General features: G+C 47.2%; 1 protein-coding gene across 1 annotated transcript in view; it reads left to right on the forward strand.

Annotated features, from left to right (window-relative positions):
* LOC138516879 (E3 ubiquitin-protein ligase TRIM39-like) overlaps positions 1-17,807 on the forward strand; it is a 753,998-nt gene that overhangs the window by 613,114 nt on the left and 123,077 nt on the right. Inside the window, exons 7-8 of the mRNA XM_069632328.1 lie at positions 9,800-9,820; positions 9,919-9,945. Coding sequence (XP_069488429.1) covers positions 9,800-9,820; positions 9,919-9,945 — 48 coding nt within the window. The remainder of the gene's footprint in view (positions 1-9,799; positions 9,821-9,918; positions 9,946-17,807) is intronic.

A 17,807-nucleotide genomic window follows, 5' to 3' on the forward strand; every position in this document is an offset into this window, starting at 1 on the left:
CCAACTCTACTAGATCATTTCCTAACAGAATGTTAGCAGGGACATTGTCCTGAACCAGGACAGGAAGCTTTGCTGTCTTGTCTCCAATCATGAGTGTGACTAGGGCTACAGGCGATAATTTGGGAGGCCCACCAGCTAACCTGGTGGTTTGCAGAGGAGCACCTTCATAGTCCTCTGGCTTGAGCAGGGTCCTGTCCACCACTGTCATGCTTGCCCCAGTGTCTCTCAAACCAGTAGAAGGCTGGCCATTCAAGAGGACACTTCTCAAAAACCTACGGGTGTTCTGCGGGATAGTTGCCAGTACTTCTGCGTACTGGTCCCAGGCCCCAAGGGACACTAAGGAAATCTCTACCGGAGCACCAAATGTGATTCCTGTAGAGGAGGGGAGGACAGTGGCCTCCACCTCAGCCACGGGGTAAGGGTAGGTCAGGCTGACAGCCTGTACTCCAAGTGCCTTACCTTTACACTTGGGGTCACCCCTTTTGTGATCCAGAGCCCCACAATCCCAACAAGTGCCAGGAGTGCGGGGTACGGTACTGGAACCACTGGGAACCTGCTTTGCAGCAGGTGGACCACTACTCTTATTCCCACCCACAGAGGACTTATCCCCACCAGATTTTTGGGTCTTAGGAGAGGAAGGTTTTGGTTTACCCGACTGTGATTGCTTTTGGGACTCCTCAGCTTTCTGAGAGGTCCCCTTTTCTTTGTCCTTGTCCTTCCCACTGGAGTCCTTAGGGGACACCCGGTGGGAGACCCACTTGTCAGCCAACCTAGCCAGCTTAAAGGGGTCCAAAGTGTTCTGGTCAGCCACATACTGACGCAGCTCTGGTGAACAGGCTTCAGAAAAATGCTCAAAAAACAAGAGGTGGGACAACTCAACAAAAGTTTTCACCTTGTAACCGTCAATCCACCCCATCAGGTTCATGTGCGCAGTACTCACCCAGTCAACCCAAGACACATTCTCTCTTTTCTTAAAATCCCTGAACCTTTTAAGGTATTGGGTAGGTGTCTTGCCAAACTTGGCAATCAAAGCAGACTTCATACACTCATGCTGACCCCTTTCTTCCACACTCAGCTTCAGAATACAGTCATATCCAGTTTGAGGCACTCTGCTTAACAAACACTTAGCCCAATCTCTTTTATCTACATCATGAATTGCACATGCCATTTCAAACGCTTCAATCCATTGGAGGATATCTGAACCCTCCACAAACACACCAACCAAATCTTTCATAAACTTGGTGGCTGGGGACCTGCCACTCTCAATTGGTCTAGCTGAAGTCTCCACTCTAGCTCTCTCTAGCTGGATTCTCTGACATTCAGTGTCCTTGTCTTTGAGCGCAAGATCCCTATTCTTGAGTTCCACTTGCTGTGCCAGCTCCTCTTTCTTAAGCTCAGCTTCTATTTCCAACTTGCGATATTCAAAGGCCAATTTCATCCTTAATAACTCAAGTTCCATGGAAATGCTGGGGTTTGGAACAGAGGCAGCAGGAATGGTGGCATTCCCAGAAACAGATTCAGTGACAACCCCAGGGGCAGAGTCCTCACTGGTTGCATCCCCCCCTTCATCAAGGGTTTCACCATCAGTCTGGTAGTCCACCAGGGCAGCTATCAGCTCAGCCCTAGACTTATCCACAAAGTCTAACTCCCTGGCTTCACAAGCACTCTGGAGAGCCTCTAAGCTCATCCGAGTCAATTTACCATTTGCAATGGGCTCCATTGCCTGTAATGCAGTTATTTGGTACACACCCAAACCTTAATCTAATAAAGTGCGGATATTTTGTAAGTGGCACGGTTATACACTGAGTCTTAAAACCATAAGCATCCCACCGCTGCCACCAGCTTGTCAAGACCGGTGGGGGGGTCTGTACTTCCGCTCTCTATATGGTAGAGGAGAGGCACAGAAGACCCCAGCCAAGATTCTCGATTACGGTAGCAATGGACGAGCAATCAAGGCCTAGCTTCTCAGGAGGTGATGCAGGCTGGTTCTTAAGTACAGTGTATCCCCAAGCCCCCACAAAGGAATGTCCACACACTGTATTACTGAAAACACAGTCTTTATATAATTAATATTCAAGGGTTATGTACACTTATCACAATAACGCACTTTGTGCTCAGGAAAATCAGCAATGGTAAATATCTACAATTCTAAAGTGGTACCACTAATATTAGACCTCATTAAAGTGCATTCACAATACTGTAAAAATGGCACACAGATCAATAAGAAGGAAACCAGCAATAGAGAGGGGAGAGATAGCAGATGATTGAAAACAATAGGCAGAATACTGGCCCCTACCACTGGACACAGTTCTGTGTGGAGATCCCCCCACCTGGGCAACCTGCAAAATAAAGAGATATAACACCAGCCCAGTCCATATATTGTTCAATAGTCTATTTCTCTCCTATAATGTTTTTACCCCCCCAATGTACCTGGTGGAGTCGAGTTCTTCGAAGAGGCGTCGACAGATCCTTCTTGAATGACCCCCTTTAAAGCAGGAGTCACGGATCGTCGAGAGGCGTCGAAAAACGTCGAAGACCTCGGGGTTCGGCGACGGGGAATCGACGGCCCTTCTTGAATGCCTTCCCTTCCAAGCGGGAGACACGGGGCGTCGAACGTCCGTCGACAAACGAGGTAGAACGATGTCGAGGAGGCGGCAGCTTCGTCCGAGCGGTGCTCGTCGACGTCGGGGCGTCGGCGTCCTGCAAGGCGGAGGTGTGCGGGGCACCTCGATGACAATAGTTCTGGACCGCAAAGATTGTAGAGACGGGAGCCCAGCAAGGGCGTCGAGTCGCTCGAGTCTTTGGGGTCGTGAGGTGGCGGGAAACCCACCGGCGGATTCTCCTCGGCGCGTTGGTCGTCCTCGACTTTCTCCGGCAGGGCAAAAGCGGTCGACGGTGCGGACGAGGGAGTCCTTTGAGTCAAATGTTCTTAGGCAAGGAGCGGACGGCTCCGGTCGTCGGCGGCTCGGCGTCAAGTGGTTCCCACGGCTGGGCAACACAACTTCGACGGGCCTCCAGCGGTTGCACAGACCTGCGAACCCTGGTCGACGGCAATGGACTTCGACAGCGTCGATGTCCGGGTGCTTTACTTCGGTCTCCTCGGCAGTCCCCTTCTCCGGTCGGCAGCCTTTCGATGGTCTGGCGTCCAGGGAGCTTCGGCGAAGATTCAGCGGTGCTCGATGGTCCCTCGGAGCACGGGAAGAGGGCGCCTAGCCAGGTCCTCTCTCGGGTCAGTCCTCGACGATTTCGACAACCTTCAGTTCCGTCGAAGCAAATGCCACAGCAAGTCTTCTTCTTCCAGCTGGACGTCGAGGATCAGCAAATCCAGTTACTCTTGAGTGGAGACTCAGCTTCTGAATGCTTCTGAACAATTTCCAGTGGTGAGAGGTCCCCAGATATACTATTCTGTCTCTCATCCACACTGCTGGCACACACACAGCAGCCAATCACACAGAAGGGCATTCATGCAGTCAGTCAGCCAATCAGGTACACAGTGCATTCAGGCCGCACTCCTCCCTTTCAGACACTCACAACAAGGAATGTGGATTGGGACAAGTACCCAGCCATTCAACACTACACACTGCATTCAGGCCAGTTTTGGGCAGGGCTGTCTCAGTCTTTGTCTCTCATGCCAGAAACCAGACAACCACAACAAGGAGTGTATATTGGTCACACACTCCATTCACCCAGGTCCCACCCACAGGAGGTACCCATAACATACAGTCACTGGGAAGGCTCCAGTCAGTCTAGCTGGGCCTTCACAACAACACCATATATGGAACTTCCACCCAACAGCCAGCCAGGGGGAAGGGACAGAGCCAGGGCTTCCCAGGACTTTGGGAAAAACAAGACAACAGGCAATAGAAAGCAAGAGGCCACAGGGGCCATCTTGTTTCTATCAGGAATCAACTGATCCCAATGGCAGGGCCTGGGTATCCCAAAATGGAGGACACCCAGAGCACCTGTCAAGTTTAGCATGGAGCTGCCACCAGCCCATACCCTGCTCTGTGGGCCACCCACAGGTGCCCAAAAACATACACTAGGGGCACAGGGTTGTACCCCTACCCATGGGTGCCATAAGGGTATCCCATGGGTCTGTTCACCAAACCAAAAGAGAGCTGCACTGCCAGGAGTCCCTCATGGACTCCTGGGCAGAAAACATGACAGAACACACGGTAAAAACAGAAAAAGGACAATGATTCAGAGGCCCTGTCCCTCAGATGCATTTCCGGCATCACACTTCCATATTCCAATGTGTCGGAAACACAGGAAATTCCTGAGATTTGTAATAGGGCGGACACACTACCAGTTCACGGTTCTTCCCTTTGGGCTCAAGACCTCCCCCAGAACGTTCACGAAATGCCTGGCTCCAGTAGCGGCCTGGCTAAGGAAGCAAGGCCACCATGTATACCCATACCTCGACGACTGGCTGGTAAGGGGATCCTCCCCAGCGTCGACGAACACAAGTTTACAAGCCACCATGCAGCTTCTACAACAGCTGGGATTCGCCATAAACTTCGAAAAATCCTCTCTGCGGCCATCGAGAACGCTGGTATTCCTGGGGGCACCGTTCGAGACCCAGTTAGGGCTAGTGAAACCTTCTCTCGACAGAACCTCAAGACTCAATCAGCTAGCGAGCCGACTACGGCGAAACACCAGGCTCTCAGTGAGAAAATACGTTTCGGTCCTAGGGGCCATGGCATCCTGCATTCATCTGATGGCAAACTGTCGCCTATTCATGAGGCCAGTCCAGGAATTCCTCGCGGACCGATGGACGCAGGCTCAAGGATCGTGGTCAGACAAGATAACCATCGACGACGACAAGCTGCTTCGGACCCTTCAGTGGTGGCAGAGTTGCCACAATCTGAACAACGGTGTACCCCTACAGGAACCGGAGTTTCAGCGAACCATAGTCACGGATGCGTCCCTAACCGGATGGGGAGCTCACATGGGTGCTCTCCAAACGCAAGGTCGCTGATCTCCAACGGAGTCACTCCTACACATAAACGTGTTGGAGCTCAGAGCAGTACGATGGGCCTTGAAGGCATTCCTACCACACTTCAAGAGTTTGCGAGTACGAGTACTGACCGACAATACAACGGCCATGTTTTATCTGAGGAAACAAGGAGGGACGCGATCAAGAACTCTTTCCATAGAAGCCCAGAAAACTTGGCATTGGGCATTAAAGCACGAAATTTCCATCGTGGCTCACCACCTCCCGGGAGTGAGGAACTCGCAAGCAGACTCCCTCAGCAGAAGCATGGCCCAGATACACGAGTGGGAAATGGACACAGTTCACCTGATGAAAGTGTTCGAGAAATGGGGTCACCCCCCTCTGGACGCCTTCGCGACCAAGGACAACAAGAAATGCGAGCAATTCGCAAGCAGATGGCCTCAAGAGGGTTCCATGGGGGAGGCATTCTCCTTCCCATGGACCGACATGTTCCTTTATGCTTTTCCCCCGTTCCCCCTCATACGGAGGACAATACAGTGGATACGCAGATACAATTGCCGGGTAATTCTAGTGGCACCATACTGGCCGAGGCAACCGTGGTTCTCCGACCTGCTTCACCTGTCTCTGGAACATCCCATAGCGTTTCCGAGAGTCCCGAACCTACTATCCCGGGACAAAGGCACGGTGTGGCATCACGACCCAGACAGTCTCAACCTTACAGCCTGGCTCCTGACTTTTCGGAGTTCGGTGCTTTAAACGTTTCGGAGGATTGTCAAAAAATTCTGCAGGCGGCGCGAGCCCCTTCTACAAATAAATCTTACTCCTATAAGTGGCAGAGGTTCTGTGAATGGTGTCGAGGACAACACGGCCTACAACCGTTGTTGGTGACGCCGGAACAAGTTCTACCTTACCTGCTCCTCTTGGCGGAGAGGGGGTTATCCTTCACATCGATAAAGGTGCACCTGGCGGCCATCTCAAGGTTCACGAGGAAGAGGCAGTCGTCTCCTCTATTTAGCGACAGACTTGTGAAACACTTCATGAGGGGTTTATTTCGAATTTTTCCCCCGGTAAAACGTTTCCCCCCAACTTGGAGTCTCAACACAGTGTTAGCAGGCTTAATGAAACCGCCTTTTGAGCCTATGGCCACGTCCGACATAAAATTCATATCGTGGAAGTTGGCATTCTTGATTGCTATCACAACAGCTAGGAGAATCTCGGAACTGCAAGCGCTGGTCGTAGACCCGCCATACCTAAGACTCTTTAAGGACAAAGTGGTCCTGGCAACTAATCCTACGTTTGTCCCAAAAGTTCCGACAGTGTATCACAAACACTCGTCCATTGTTCTCCCTACTTTCTTCGTGACACCATCATCGACAGCAGAAAAAGCTCTTCATACCCTGGACGTTAAGAGGGCTCTGAAATTTTACCTACATCGTACACAGGAACTCAGGTCTACTCGACAACTGTTCATCGCATATGGTCCGTCAACGAGAGGAAAAGCAATCTCTAAACAGGGATTTGCTCGATCGGTCTCATCGACGGTTGCGTTTTGTCACTCCAAGGCCGGAAGGCCACTGCAAGGACATCCTAGAGCCCATTCTACAAGATCAATGTCCTCCTCAGCAGCTTTATGGGCAGGAATTCCGCTGACGGACATATGCCAGGCTGCGGCATGGTCAGTGCCCCACACGTTTACCCGCCACTACTGCCTTGCCAGGCAGCATGCGGACGAGGTGCAGATGGGAAGAGCTGTCCTGCGCCATCTGTTTCAGTAAGGTAAGCTCCACGCTGTGGAGAATCTGTTTTCTACCTTTTTGATGACAGTATACTTTATGTGGGTAAGGTTATATGAGTTAACTTATTCCTACTGTACATATGCATTGTGTAGTATGGTGAGGGTATATTACATTACATACTCACCGCCGTCTCAAGTGTTACTGCTATACAATCTATTCTAAGCATGTGAATCCATGAAAGATCCAATGCTGGAGAAGGGAATAGTTTCTTACCTGTAACTCCATTTCTCCAGCATTGGTATCTTTCATGGATTCACATGCGCCCGCCAAACCTCCCCGGAATGCAATGTATTTGATTGATAAGTTTAACCCTTCCTACTTTGAAGGGGCCGAAATCTGAAGGGGAGCCGCGGGGGCGGGCCTCTTATACTGGGACGGCCTACCTTATATTGCGCTTCACTTGCGCACCCCAGCAGTCCCTGCCCTGGTTATCAGTAGAATTGACTATTGTAACTCCTTATATCTGGTTTAGCCAGATTACCTAATCCACCGCTTATAGGTGCTACAAAATTCTGTTGCTCGCCTCGCCACTGGTACCCCGTACCGAGAGCACATTTTACCTGTTCTCAGGTCTCTCCATTGGCTCCCAGTGGCTAAGCATGTGTCCTTCAAATCCCACTGCTTTGTGCATAGGGCCTTCTATGCTGCTGGTCCAGAATATCTGAAGTTGAAATTTCAACACTATGTTCCTGCTCGTGCATGCTTTCGGCTGACAGTTCCCTCTTGGCTGTCCCTAGAGGCCACAATGCAAGAATGGGAGGCCGATCTTTTTCGCTTTGAGCTGCCATACTGTGGAAGGCCCTGCCGATTGCCCTCTGGGCATGTCCGATTCATATACACTTCAGGAAAGCTTTGAAATCTCTGCTTTTCTAGTTCCCTGCTTTGCTGTATCTTAGTTTCAGTCTTAGTGCCAGGGTGCCTTTTTGGTGTTGGTTGTGCTGTACCTTGGTACGAAAATGTTTAACTTAACTTAACATAAGGGAAACGTTAATCATGTATGAAATATGAACAAACTAACTCAATTCCACCATCTTGCATCATTTATTTCTGGTGAATATGTACATTGTGTCCCATAATGTTCTAAATTGTGAGTACATTAATTATTGTCCCTACATAAATGAAGTCAGTCGAGCAGAATTGCTGAAATATATATTCAATATATATGTTCAACTATTCGTTCCCCAAAATGTCTGATAACATTCAGATTGTCCTGCATTTTCCAATATAAACATACCTTCCTGCAGGTATGCAGGATTTTCAGATATTATACATAGTACGCATTGCAATAAATAAGACTGAAATAGATAAAATCATAACCCTAAATAACATTTTACATATAGGTAGTACCTCAAAAACATTCACATATGGTACACAATAGAATAAATAGGAATATGTCTAAAAAATTCCAAAGCCGAGATAACATATTTCAAATAAGTAGTAAAACCTGACAATGTATTATCACCGGCTACCAATTATTGGTTGATAAGTGCTTCTTCCGGATGTATATCACCACCCTTAAAAAAAAAAAGAAGAGTCCATGCAGTAAGGGGTGAATCGTCAAGAAGAATAAAATACAATGCTGGTTACATTGTCTAAAATTGAATTTAAGCAATAATGATATCAAGGTGCGTTTGCAGATGTTATCAAACAGACACCAGAAAAAGAGAAAAAGCAGCAAATCTTCAGGACTACCTTTAAACAATTTGCAAATTATATTAGCTGATTTATGAACCAGCCATTTGGTAGTCACTTCCTTTAGGGGTAAGGAATTGAGTCCGATCTTTAAAGTGCTTTGAGATTCCTCAATAGTTTTGGAGTTTTCACAAGTTCCTTTTTTTCTTTAAGAGAAGTCATTGAGCCTCATTACGAGGTTGGTGTTAACCCCATAACATGAATCCGGCGCCTGACTTCCCAGTGCCAACGGGACATTACAAGTACCGGCACTGCTGGAAGTCAGGTGCCGGATTTTGTAATTCCTATAGGACTCCATGGTAGTGGGGAGACAGAAGCACTGTCACCGTTGCTAACGGTGCCGGTGCTTCCTTGACGGATCTGACTACTGGGGCCTCTGCGCCCGCCAGGGTCAGACCTGCTGGGCGCAGCAGCACGGCTGGTAGACTCGTAGTGTGGCGGTCCGGACCGAAGGGTGTTGGTGAGCTTACTGGCACCCTTGTTGAGGGACCGCCACACTTGTAATGAGGCCCATTTTCTCCTGTCTATTCTTGTATATCCGTGCGGCTTTCATATAAATGATTACAGGATTAGTAAATACAGATTGTGCATTTATTAACAGCTTTTTGCTGTTCCTGAACATCATACACAGGGATAAAGCATTTGTGAAACACCAGTTGGCATGGCAATAAAGTGAATACATGAGGTTGTTATTGCAAAAACCTGGCAAAAGGGAGCTTTTGTGGGCAAAATCTGTTATATCAATCAATCACAATATCAATCGAATGACGTTAGTACCTGGGGATATGATGGTAAAAAGTGGGAAATGCAGAAAGTAATTGGAAAGATGTTACCATTACACGTCAAATATCATTTCTAGTTAATGGCTATATCAAATTGTGTTTGTTATTTTGCCCTTAATATAAGTGGTTAGAGCAAAATCACTTCAAATGCTGAGAGATTAGGGCTTCAACCATTGTAGATCCACATTTTGTTTCTGTTGTTGCTGTCTGACATTTTAACTAGGAAACAATCAAGTAGGGGTACATTGGTTATTTTAAAAATGAATGGTCGTGTGCAATTGTATTTGTATTTATCCATTATTCATAATGACATTGCCATTTATGCCTGTAGTTTGTAGCAGTATTTTATAGTTATTTATAGATAAATTATGTGCTTTCTACTTTCTATACAACGTTTTGGGTGATAATCTATTTATATGTTAATGGAAAACTTTTACATTTCTGAATAAAGTTTATTTGTACGGACATACTTCGAAAAATATAAAATATATTTTGGTAACTGAAATTTAGGCATGAACTGACATCAGCAAATAATTGCACTTCTAATATACAATATTTTGTTTTTTTCAATGCAGAAAAATTTCGAGCAGAAATGGGTAGGTGTTATGAATTGGAAAGCCTGTCAACATTTAGTGCTTTCATTTACTTTATTATTTTCCCGGATTTCACATACTTCCTATTTTGTTGATTTCAGATATAAGAGGCCTTAAATCCTTTAAGGGTAAGTAAGATTGCTACAATTTGACATTGCTTGCTCTACATTCTACAGCATCCTGACTGCACAGCACGCTCAACAGCAACAATTCTGCATCCCGCAGTTGTGTACCTTCCCTCCCCTCTGCCACAAGCCCTTTTTCTTAAGCCATCTCTCCTGTAAGATTGGAAGGCAGTTCTGCTTTGTACTGAACTTTGCACCTGGTAATCATTCATAGGAAATGACATAAAAAGTAACACTTGTTCTCCAGCATGGGGTCTGGCATGGATTCACATGCTCATGAATATTCCCCGTCGTCAGGCTGGGAATCCTCGGTAAAGAAAAATCAGTATCAGTTTCGTTTCTGATCTTTCTTTCGTAGTAGTAACCATTCACTGATCTCTGCGTCATACTGACCACAGCCAATGACTGCCATCTCCCTAAGCCCCGCCTCTGGCAGCCATCTTCAGATTTTTACCGCACGTTCAAGTGTTGGGATCCTTGTGCTATTGCTCTCGAGCTTTAGTGCTTTTTTCTTAGGAAAATGTTCTCTTTTTCGGTCAAAAGAGCCTCAAGCTCCACCGTTTCTTTATCCGATCAACGGGGACCCGTATCGGATTCTTCTACGCCCCTCAAGGGTGAAGATTTCGTCGAGCCACCCTTTTGGAGGACTCCAGAAGTTTCTCAGGCCCATCTCGATCATGGCCCAGGAGAAGGGAAGCTCGACGCCCGGAAAGCTATTCAGGGTCTGCCCTGGATGCCAGCTTCAGAATGTCTTTAAGGAGGACTAACACTCCCTTTGCCTCTACTGCCTGCATGAGGACAAGACGCAGATGGAGAAGGACTGTGCGTTTTGCGGCAATATGTTGGAGCGGACCATGAAGGACCGCCATCTGCGTCTCGCCAACTTGCTGGAAGGGAAGAGCCCGTCAGGCAAGAAGAAGAAGTCCGAGCGGTCTTCTAAGACACCGGCGACGGGGGTCCAACAGAAGGCCAAGCACCGCGAGTCCGCTGGCACCGGGAGCGCCAAACGGTCGGGCTCTACGGGCGCCAGGCAGGGCGCATCCTCCCCGGCGCGGAGGGAGTCCTCTTTCATGCCCATCGACAGGACCCCCGTGAAACCTCTGAAAGCCCCCCTTCTGGAAGCCCCCCTCCTAAGAGAAGAAGGATTCATCCTCCACCTCCTTTTCAACCATCGCGCCCTGCTCAGCCCTCCTCCCCGTCCACGACCCGTGGGGATGATACGGGGACTGACACGGCCGCGACGGGCACAGACAACGAGGTTTACGACGAGGATCTCCCGTCGTCACCTCCTCCCCGGGCTTCCCCGCCCGACGAGATTGGATCGTTTCATGCCATGATCGCCAGCTCTGCCCGGAAGAGAAGAAGAAGGAAGGTTTCCTTTATCAACGGCGCGAGACCAAGAGGAAGACGGTCCTCGCTGTACCTCTACTGGATGATATCTGGGATGAGGGTCTCGCCCTCACAGCCGACCCCGGACTCTGTCGTCTCTGCGGCGGCCAGACCCCCCCTACACTACATGGTTGTCCCACATGTTATGAAACAGCAGCGCCCCATCTACTTATGTTCTGGGGATGCCCGCGACTGGAAACGTTTTAGTCAAGAATCATCGAGAGTCTCTCTGACATAACAAGCACCTCATTAGAGAAACACCCTCTGGGCGCCTTGTTTGGTTTGTGGTCTGGGCCCCTGGGTAGAGACGACCAGGCTTTTGCCAACGTTGGTTGCATGCTGGCTAAAAGGTCAATACTCCTCCATTGGAAGAATAGCTGCCTCCCCACCCTGAGCGAATGGATGAAAGCACTGACATGGGCGCAAGAAAGCTAGAATCTCTATGCCAACTCTCTTTCCCCTGTGACTAGACCCCGTGATATCTGGTGCAGTTTCCACTCCTACCTGGCCCGAGAAGACGGGTGTGAATGAAACTGTCCATGAACTTTGAATGTTTCTGCTGATGTACTCTCCTAATGTGTGATGATGTCTGTACTGATGCAATCGGATATTAATGTACTAGAACTCTGTCTAAAGGGTGACCCCTTTTCTCTGTTGTACCTTCAATCGCCACTGTATACATAAAAGTAAAAAAAAAAAAATTAAAACAAATATTATGACAATGGTGTTGTTGGAGTCAGACTGGCAACCCCTAGAACCTGGCACCTCAGGACTGCCTGATGCAAAGACCGGCCCCCGCCGCTCCACAAGCACAGGTGGCATGCGAGTAGCGTTTTTCCAAGTGTTTTATGTAGTTAATGCGGTTGCAACTAGTGATGGGCATTCCAAAAAATCTGACTAAAGAAGTGGTACCTCAGTTACAACCCCTGCCTTCACCTCAGGCCACACATCCGATGCCACCGTCTCCTCCTCCACCACCACCTCTTGTGCCTCTAATATAAATGCCTCCCCAGCCATTTCAGGCTGCTCCCACTCTCCCTCAAGAACATGGTAAAGCCGTGCGTCAGACACCGCCTCCTATACTAGTTATGCAAGAGAAGGATGTATCTCCCTCCAAGGGAATGAGGCACCATGACAATTCTCCTACACGTCAGGATTCTAATGAAGATGCATCTTCTTCAGCCAATGTGTTCCACGATCGCTTTGAAGGGGTGGTGGATTTTCTGGGGGTGTAGCACCTCAGCAGGCTCAGCCTTAAACAGGGGTGTTCGAAGAAATTGTGTCGCTAAGGGTGACTAGTGGGTCTGGCAATGCCGTTCAGAAGGACGTGTTGGAAGTGGCTAAAATATTTTCGGTTGAACCACACTGCTTGCAGACTAAATAAACATGTCAATGCCAGATTCCACTGAACCCTGTTATAGCGCGGCTGTTTTGGCTCACCACTGTGGACGCAGAGCCCCTTTCAGTGCAGCCACAGTGACGCGAGAGACAACTCCCCAGCACTCATTTGGCGCATGGGTTGATTTAGGCGCAAAGTGTCAGCACTAAGCAGCTGACATTGCAGCATATTTGTAAATCGCCCTTGTGCCGAATGAGCGCCATACACCTGTTTTAAATCAGTAAAACAATATGCAGTTTGTTACACACATGTATTTAAATTAGTTTTAGTTTGCTTACATTTAAGGTCATTTCAAAGTATTAAATAGGGCTTGAGGCAGGTGTTATTCAAATCCATTAAGTTTAATGGATAAGTGGACATAGATATTCAGATAGTATTGAAAGCATAGCATTTTTAGGAAGGTTTCCATTGTATGTTTATTCTAACTGCTTCCATGTTCAATTTCACACGCTTAGTAACCCTTTCATAATCGCAATGAAAATAAACGCAGTGTTTGCATGTTCCCTTGCAGACAAAAAAGATACGACAGGATTACATCTTGTGATGTTTTTATTTAGGCCACATAGTTTCCACTGAAATTAATTTGTATTTCGAATTGCTGGCACAATTTATTCCGAAAGATGCTGCCGGTGAAAGCTTCCTGTGCCCTACTGGCTGCGTCCAACATGGCGCGTCAACACGAGTATCTGGGGGAAAATAGCCACATTAAAACGCCCAGCGCCGAAGTAGCCACAACTAAATATCTTTATTTGCCGATTGAAATAGTTGGCAGTACAGTCTATTTTTTTTTTTTTCAAACCGACAACCGCATTTGTCTGTGGTAGCAGCACAGTCCTTATATTCAAAATAGGCTGCAACATCTTCCCCAGCAACATCAGAGGCGATTTGGCAATCCAAAAAGTACAAGGTTTTTCAAGCATTTGACAAAACTGTTTACCTCAATGCTGAATTATATTTAAGGCAAGCAAATGCTGATGTGCAGCAGCCAATCCAAAACTATAGCGAGAAACTGGTGACTTCCTTCCAGATTTGCATATAGAGTTCTAGGCAGCCTTCAAAGCAGTCTTGACAGAGGCGAGGATCATAGCACAAGACATGCTGGAAGTTTCAGCGTCCCACATCGACACTGAAAGCAGAGGTCTGTGTGTGGGGGCAGACAGGAGACGCTCAGCTTAGATGCGTGCCACCAAGTTTACGTCTGATGTTTAGGAAATAATTTTAGATATGCCTTTTGAGGACACATAGCTCTTACATTCCTCCACTGATGAGGAACTGACAAAGAAAAAAAAACACTACTCAAATGGCATTGGCTTAACTGTCCAAACCTGCATCTAAAGGTTTCTAGCAGGTCGTGTCAGATCAGACCAAGGGCCCCACTAATTTGGAGGTTTCAGTGAATTACAAGAAAGAAGGGCCAGGAAACTGGAGAATTCCCCTAGTACGAATCGCATAAACAGCAACGCACATGCACTAACGGGTTCATCTTGCGCTCCTCCTCACAAGCCTCAGAATCTAAAAAGCATTGAGGAATCGGTTCTCCAGCATTCCTCAATGAAATTATGAAGCTGGTACAGGACCATCCTCTCAGGGGTCAAGGCTTCTACTGGAGGATCTTCGCGATCCACAAGAAAAACCAGGAGGGCCTGCGAGTTGTCCTGGACTTATCGTACCTCAATCTTACCCTTCCTTTGGAAAAGTTCAAGATGGTGATGCCAGCTCACATTGCAGAGGCTCTCCGCAAAGGAGAATGGATGTGCTCTCTGGACCTGAAGGATGCGTATTTGCATGTCCGCGTATGGTATTCACAGTCAAATGTCAGCGTTATGGGCCATCATTTTCAGTATAAGGTACTTCTGTTTGGCCTAGCTCATTGAGGTTTCACAAAGATCATGAATGCAGTGGCATCCCTCCTCAGACAGTGAGGACATCATATATATATATCGCTATTTGGATGACTGGCTAGTCAGATCCATTTCTCCGGAGGGAGTGACAACTACAAGCCAGACGCTTTTGAAAATTCTTTTCTACCTAGGGTTCGGATGGGACACTCTCTCTGGGGGGGTAGCGGGTTCCTGTTCAGGAGATATTCAGAGACATCTTGGCAGCAGTAAAAGTCTTTCGCTCCAGGCCTTCCAAACAAAGCACGGTGGAACCAGCATCTGCTGCTTGTCTGGGTGTCTTGTTTGCTCACAGCACCTCTGGCCAGACGAAGATGAGAGCTATCCAGATGCAATTATCAAGCTCATGGGACCATGAATCAGGAATCCATTCAGACAGGATCGCCATCTTGGGTTTCCTGCATCAGGATCTACTTTGGTGGACTCAGGAGTCCAATGTAATGATAGTAGCTCCTATCCAACCAGCCCCACGTCCAGTGATGATTACAAAAGGTTCATCCATGGAGCGTTGGGGGCCACTCTGGAGTCACATTCAGTTCACAGGAACAACATCACATAAACTATCTTAGCTCTGAGATCCTTCCAACCAATGATACAGAATAAGATTTGGTCAGAACGGACAGCTCCACGCCTATGTGTTATATCAACCAGCAGAGGGGTACAAGGCCCCCGGCTCTATGCAAACTAGCAGTACCGACTTGTAGCTTGGCGGTGGCTCAAGGTATTATCCCCAGGGCAGTTCACCTACCAGGGGAAAACAACTCAGGAGAGGACAGGTCGAGCAGGCCTGCAACCAATTCTAACGAGTGGAAACTCAACCAAGAAACACTGAGCAGGGTGTTCCTCAAGTGGGGATATATGTTTACCACAGAGAACTCAAAATGTCCTGTCTTTGGCTCCTGTACAGGCCAGGCAGGAAATCATTAGAGGACGCATTGCAGATACCATGGGGCCATCTGCTGGGATACGCCTTCCCTCCAATGCCCATTATTTAAAGGGTGGACCGCAAGATCAGGAATTCAGAGACCTGTAGGATTTTTCTACAAGCTCCCCACTGGCCATCAAGAGTATGGTTCTCCGATCTGCTCCATCTATCTCAGACCGGGCCCATTCAGTTACAAATAGGGCAACATCCCCTGGGCAGAGGGGGTTACTGATTCATCCGGCACCAGACAAGACGGCCCCCTTGTCTTGGTTCCTGAGGAGCTAACGTTTGGGACATCTAGGACTATCACAGAAAAATATGCAAATAATGTAAAAGGCTCGCAAGAGGTCTACCAGTAATCAATACAGAAGCAAATGGTCTTCATTCTGCTTTTGGGCTAAAGACAATAATGTTAAGCCCCTCTCATGCTCCCTGGATGATGTACTGCCTTTTTTAGGTTCAGATTCATCCCAAGGCCCCGGGCCCGGATGGTTTCCCCCACAGTACCAGTCATGGGGCCACTCCAGAGGCGACCATGGTATTGCAGGAGGAACAGCAGACCACAGTGGAGCCGCTAGACCTCCCCATCTTCAATCTTTCACAAATTTCACTTTCTGAAACGGAAATGCTAGTCCTAGCCAAAGGGTTGACGTTTATTCCTACTCATCCCACAGACTGGTTCAATGTGCAGACTGAGATTACAAGATTCTTCAGGTCTATTAGGCTAAAATTCTTCTTTCAAGAAGGAGAGAGTCCAACAGATGAGAGCGACACAGGGTTACGTCCACAATCAACATTCACACCGGACGATAACACCATGCCTAAAGAGCTACTCACATTTGAAAAATGTGTATTGAGTGACCTTAAAAAAATGCAAACTAAGCACATTTCGATGCGATGCAACCTTAAACAACAAGAAAGACAGGCCCTTCAGTTCCTAGCAAATAATCTGCATATTGCCATCCACACTGCTGACAATGGCGGAGGCATCGTTGCAATGAATCATGCACAATACCACACTATAGTAATGGAACTACTTAATACACCTGGTAGCTATCGCCGCCTCCGCAAAGATCCAACTAATGAAATTCAGAGTTTAATCTTAGAGATTACGAACTATGCACTCCAATGTTCCTGGATCTCCCAGAAAGAATTTGAATTTTTAAACAAAGCCCATGGCTCTACTCCTAAATTCTATGCTATTCCAAAAATCCACAACGATGCTACCAAACCACCGGGTAGACCTATCCCAGCAGGATGTGGAACTATCCTTGAGCCTATTTGCCAATTTATTGACAAATATCTCCAACCCATTAGCCAGCAAACGGCTACGTACCTCAGGGACAGTACCTCTGTCATTTCGCTTTTTGAAAGCAAACCATTTGACCCTTCTACTAGTCTTCTGGTATCACTTGATATTGTAGCACTATACACTAACATTCCTCATGATGAGGCCATTGAATGTATACGTTCCATCCTGACACTCTCTACATCATCGAGCCAGGCACCAGTGGAATTCATTATGGAATTACTCTCATTATCTCTCACCAAAAAATACTTTAAATATCAAGATCAATTTTTTTAGCAAACTCAAGGCACTGCTATGGGGGGCAGCATTTTCCCCAAGCCTGCCAATGATATTTATGGCAGCCTTTGAAGAGAAATTCATTTTCTCAGACCTTAATCCATATCATCAATACATCGACAGTTGGCAAAAGTATATTGATGACATTATTTTCATCTGGCACGACACTGAAGACAACCTTAATGCTTTCCTGCTATGGCTTAGCAAATGCCATAACACAATTAAATGCACAATCACTATGAGCAATACTCAGATATATTTTCTGGATCTCCTGATTCAACATCAGGCCAACAAACTTATCTGTTCATTATTCACTAAACCTACCGATCGCAACACACTATTGCTTTCATCTACGTAATCAAAAAGAAAGCTTGCCTTATTCTTAGTTTCTGAGACTCAGGAGGACCTGCATGTTAATATCTGACTTATGACCATCATGCTCAGCTTTTGACCACTAAATTTAAACAACGGGGGTACCCGAAAAAGCTCGTTTCAGATTCATACAAACGAGCAAGGTTCACCCCCGGGAAATTCTCCTTGAACGCAATAATCATCCATGGCATGACAAACTAGTCTGTGCCCTCACAAATAGTCCACATACCTTTCTGATTAAAAAAACCATTAAGAAATATTGGTCTGTGGCACAACTTCTGCTACCAGAAGAATCAC

The sequence above is a fragment of the Ambystoma mexicanum genome, chromosome 6q (genome assembly GCF_040938575.1).
Source record: "Ambystoma mexicanum isolate Mex_15411 chromosome 6q, UKY_AmexF1_1, whole genome shotgun sequence".
Lineage (NCBI taxonomy): Eukaryota > Metazoa > Chordata > Amphibia > Caudata > Ambystomatidae > Ambystoma > Ambystoma mexicanum.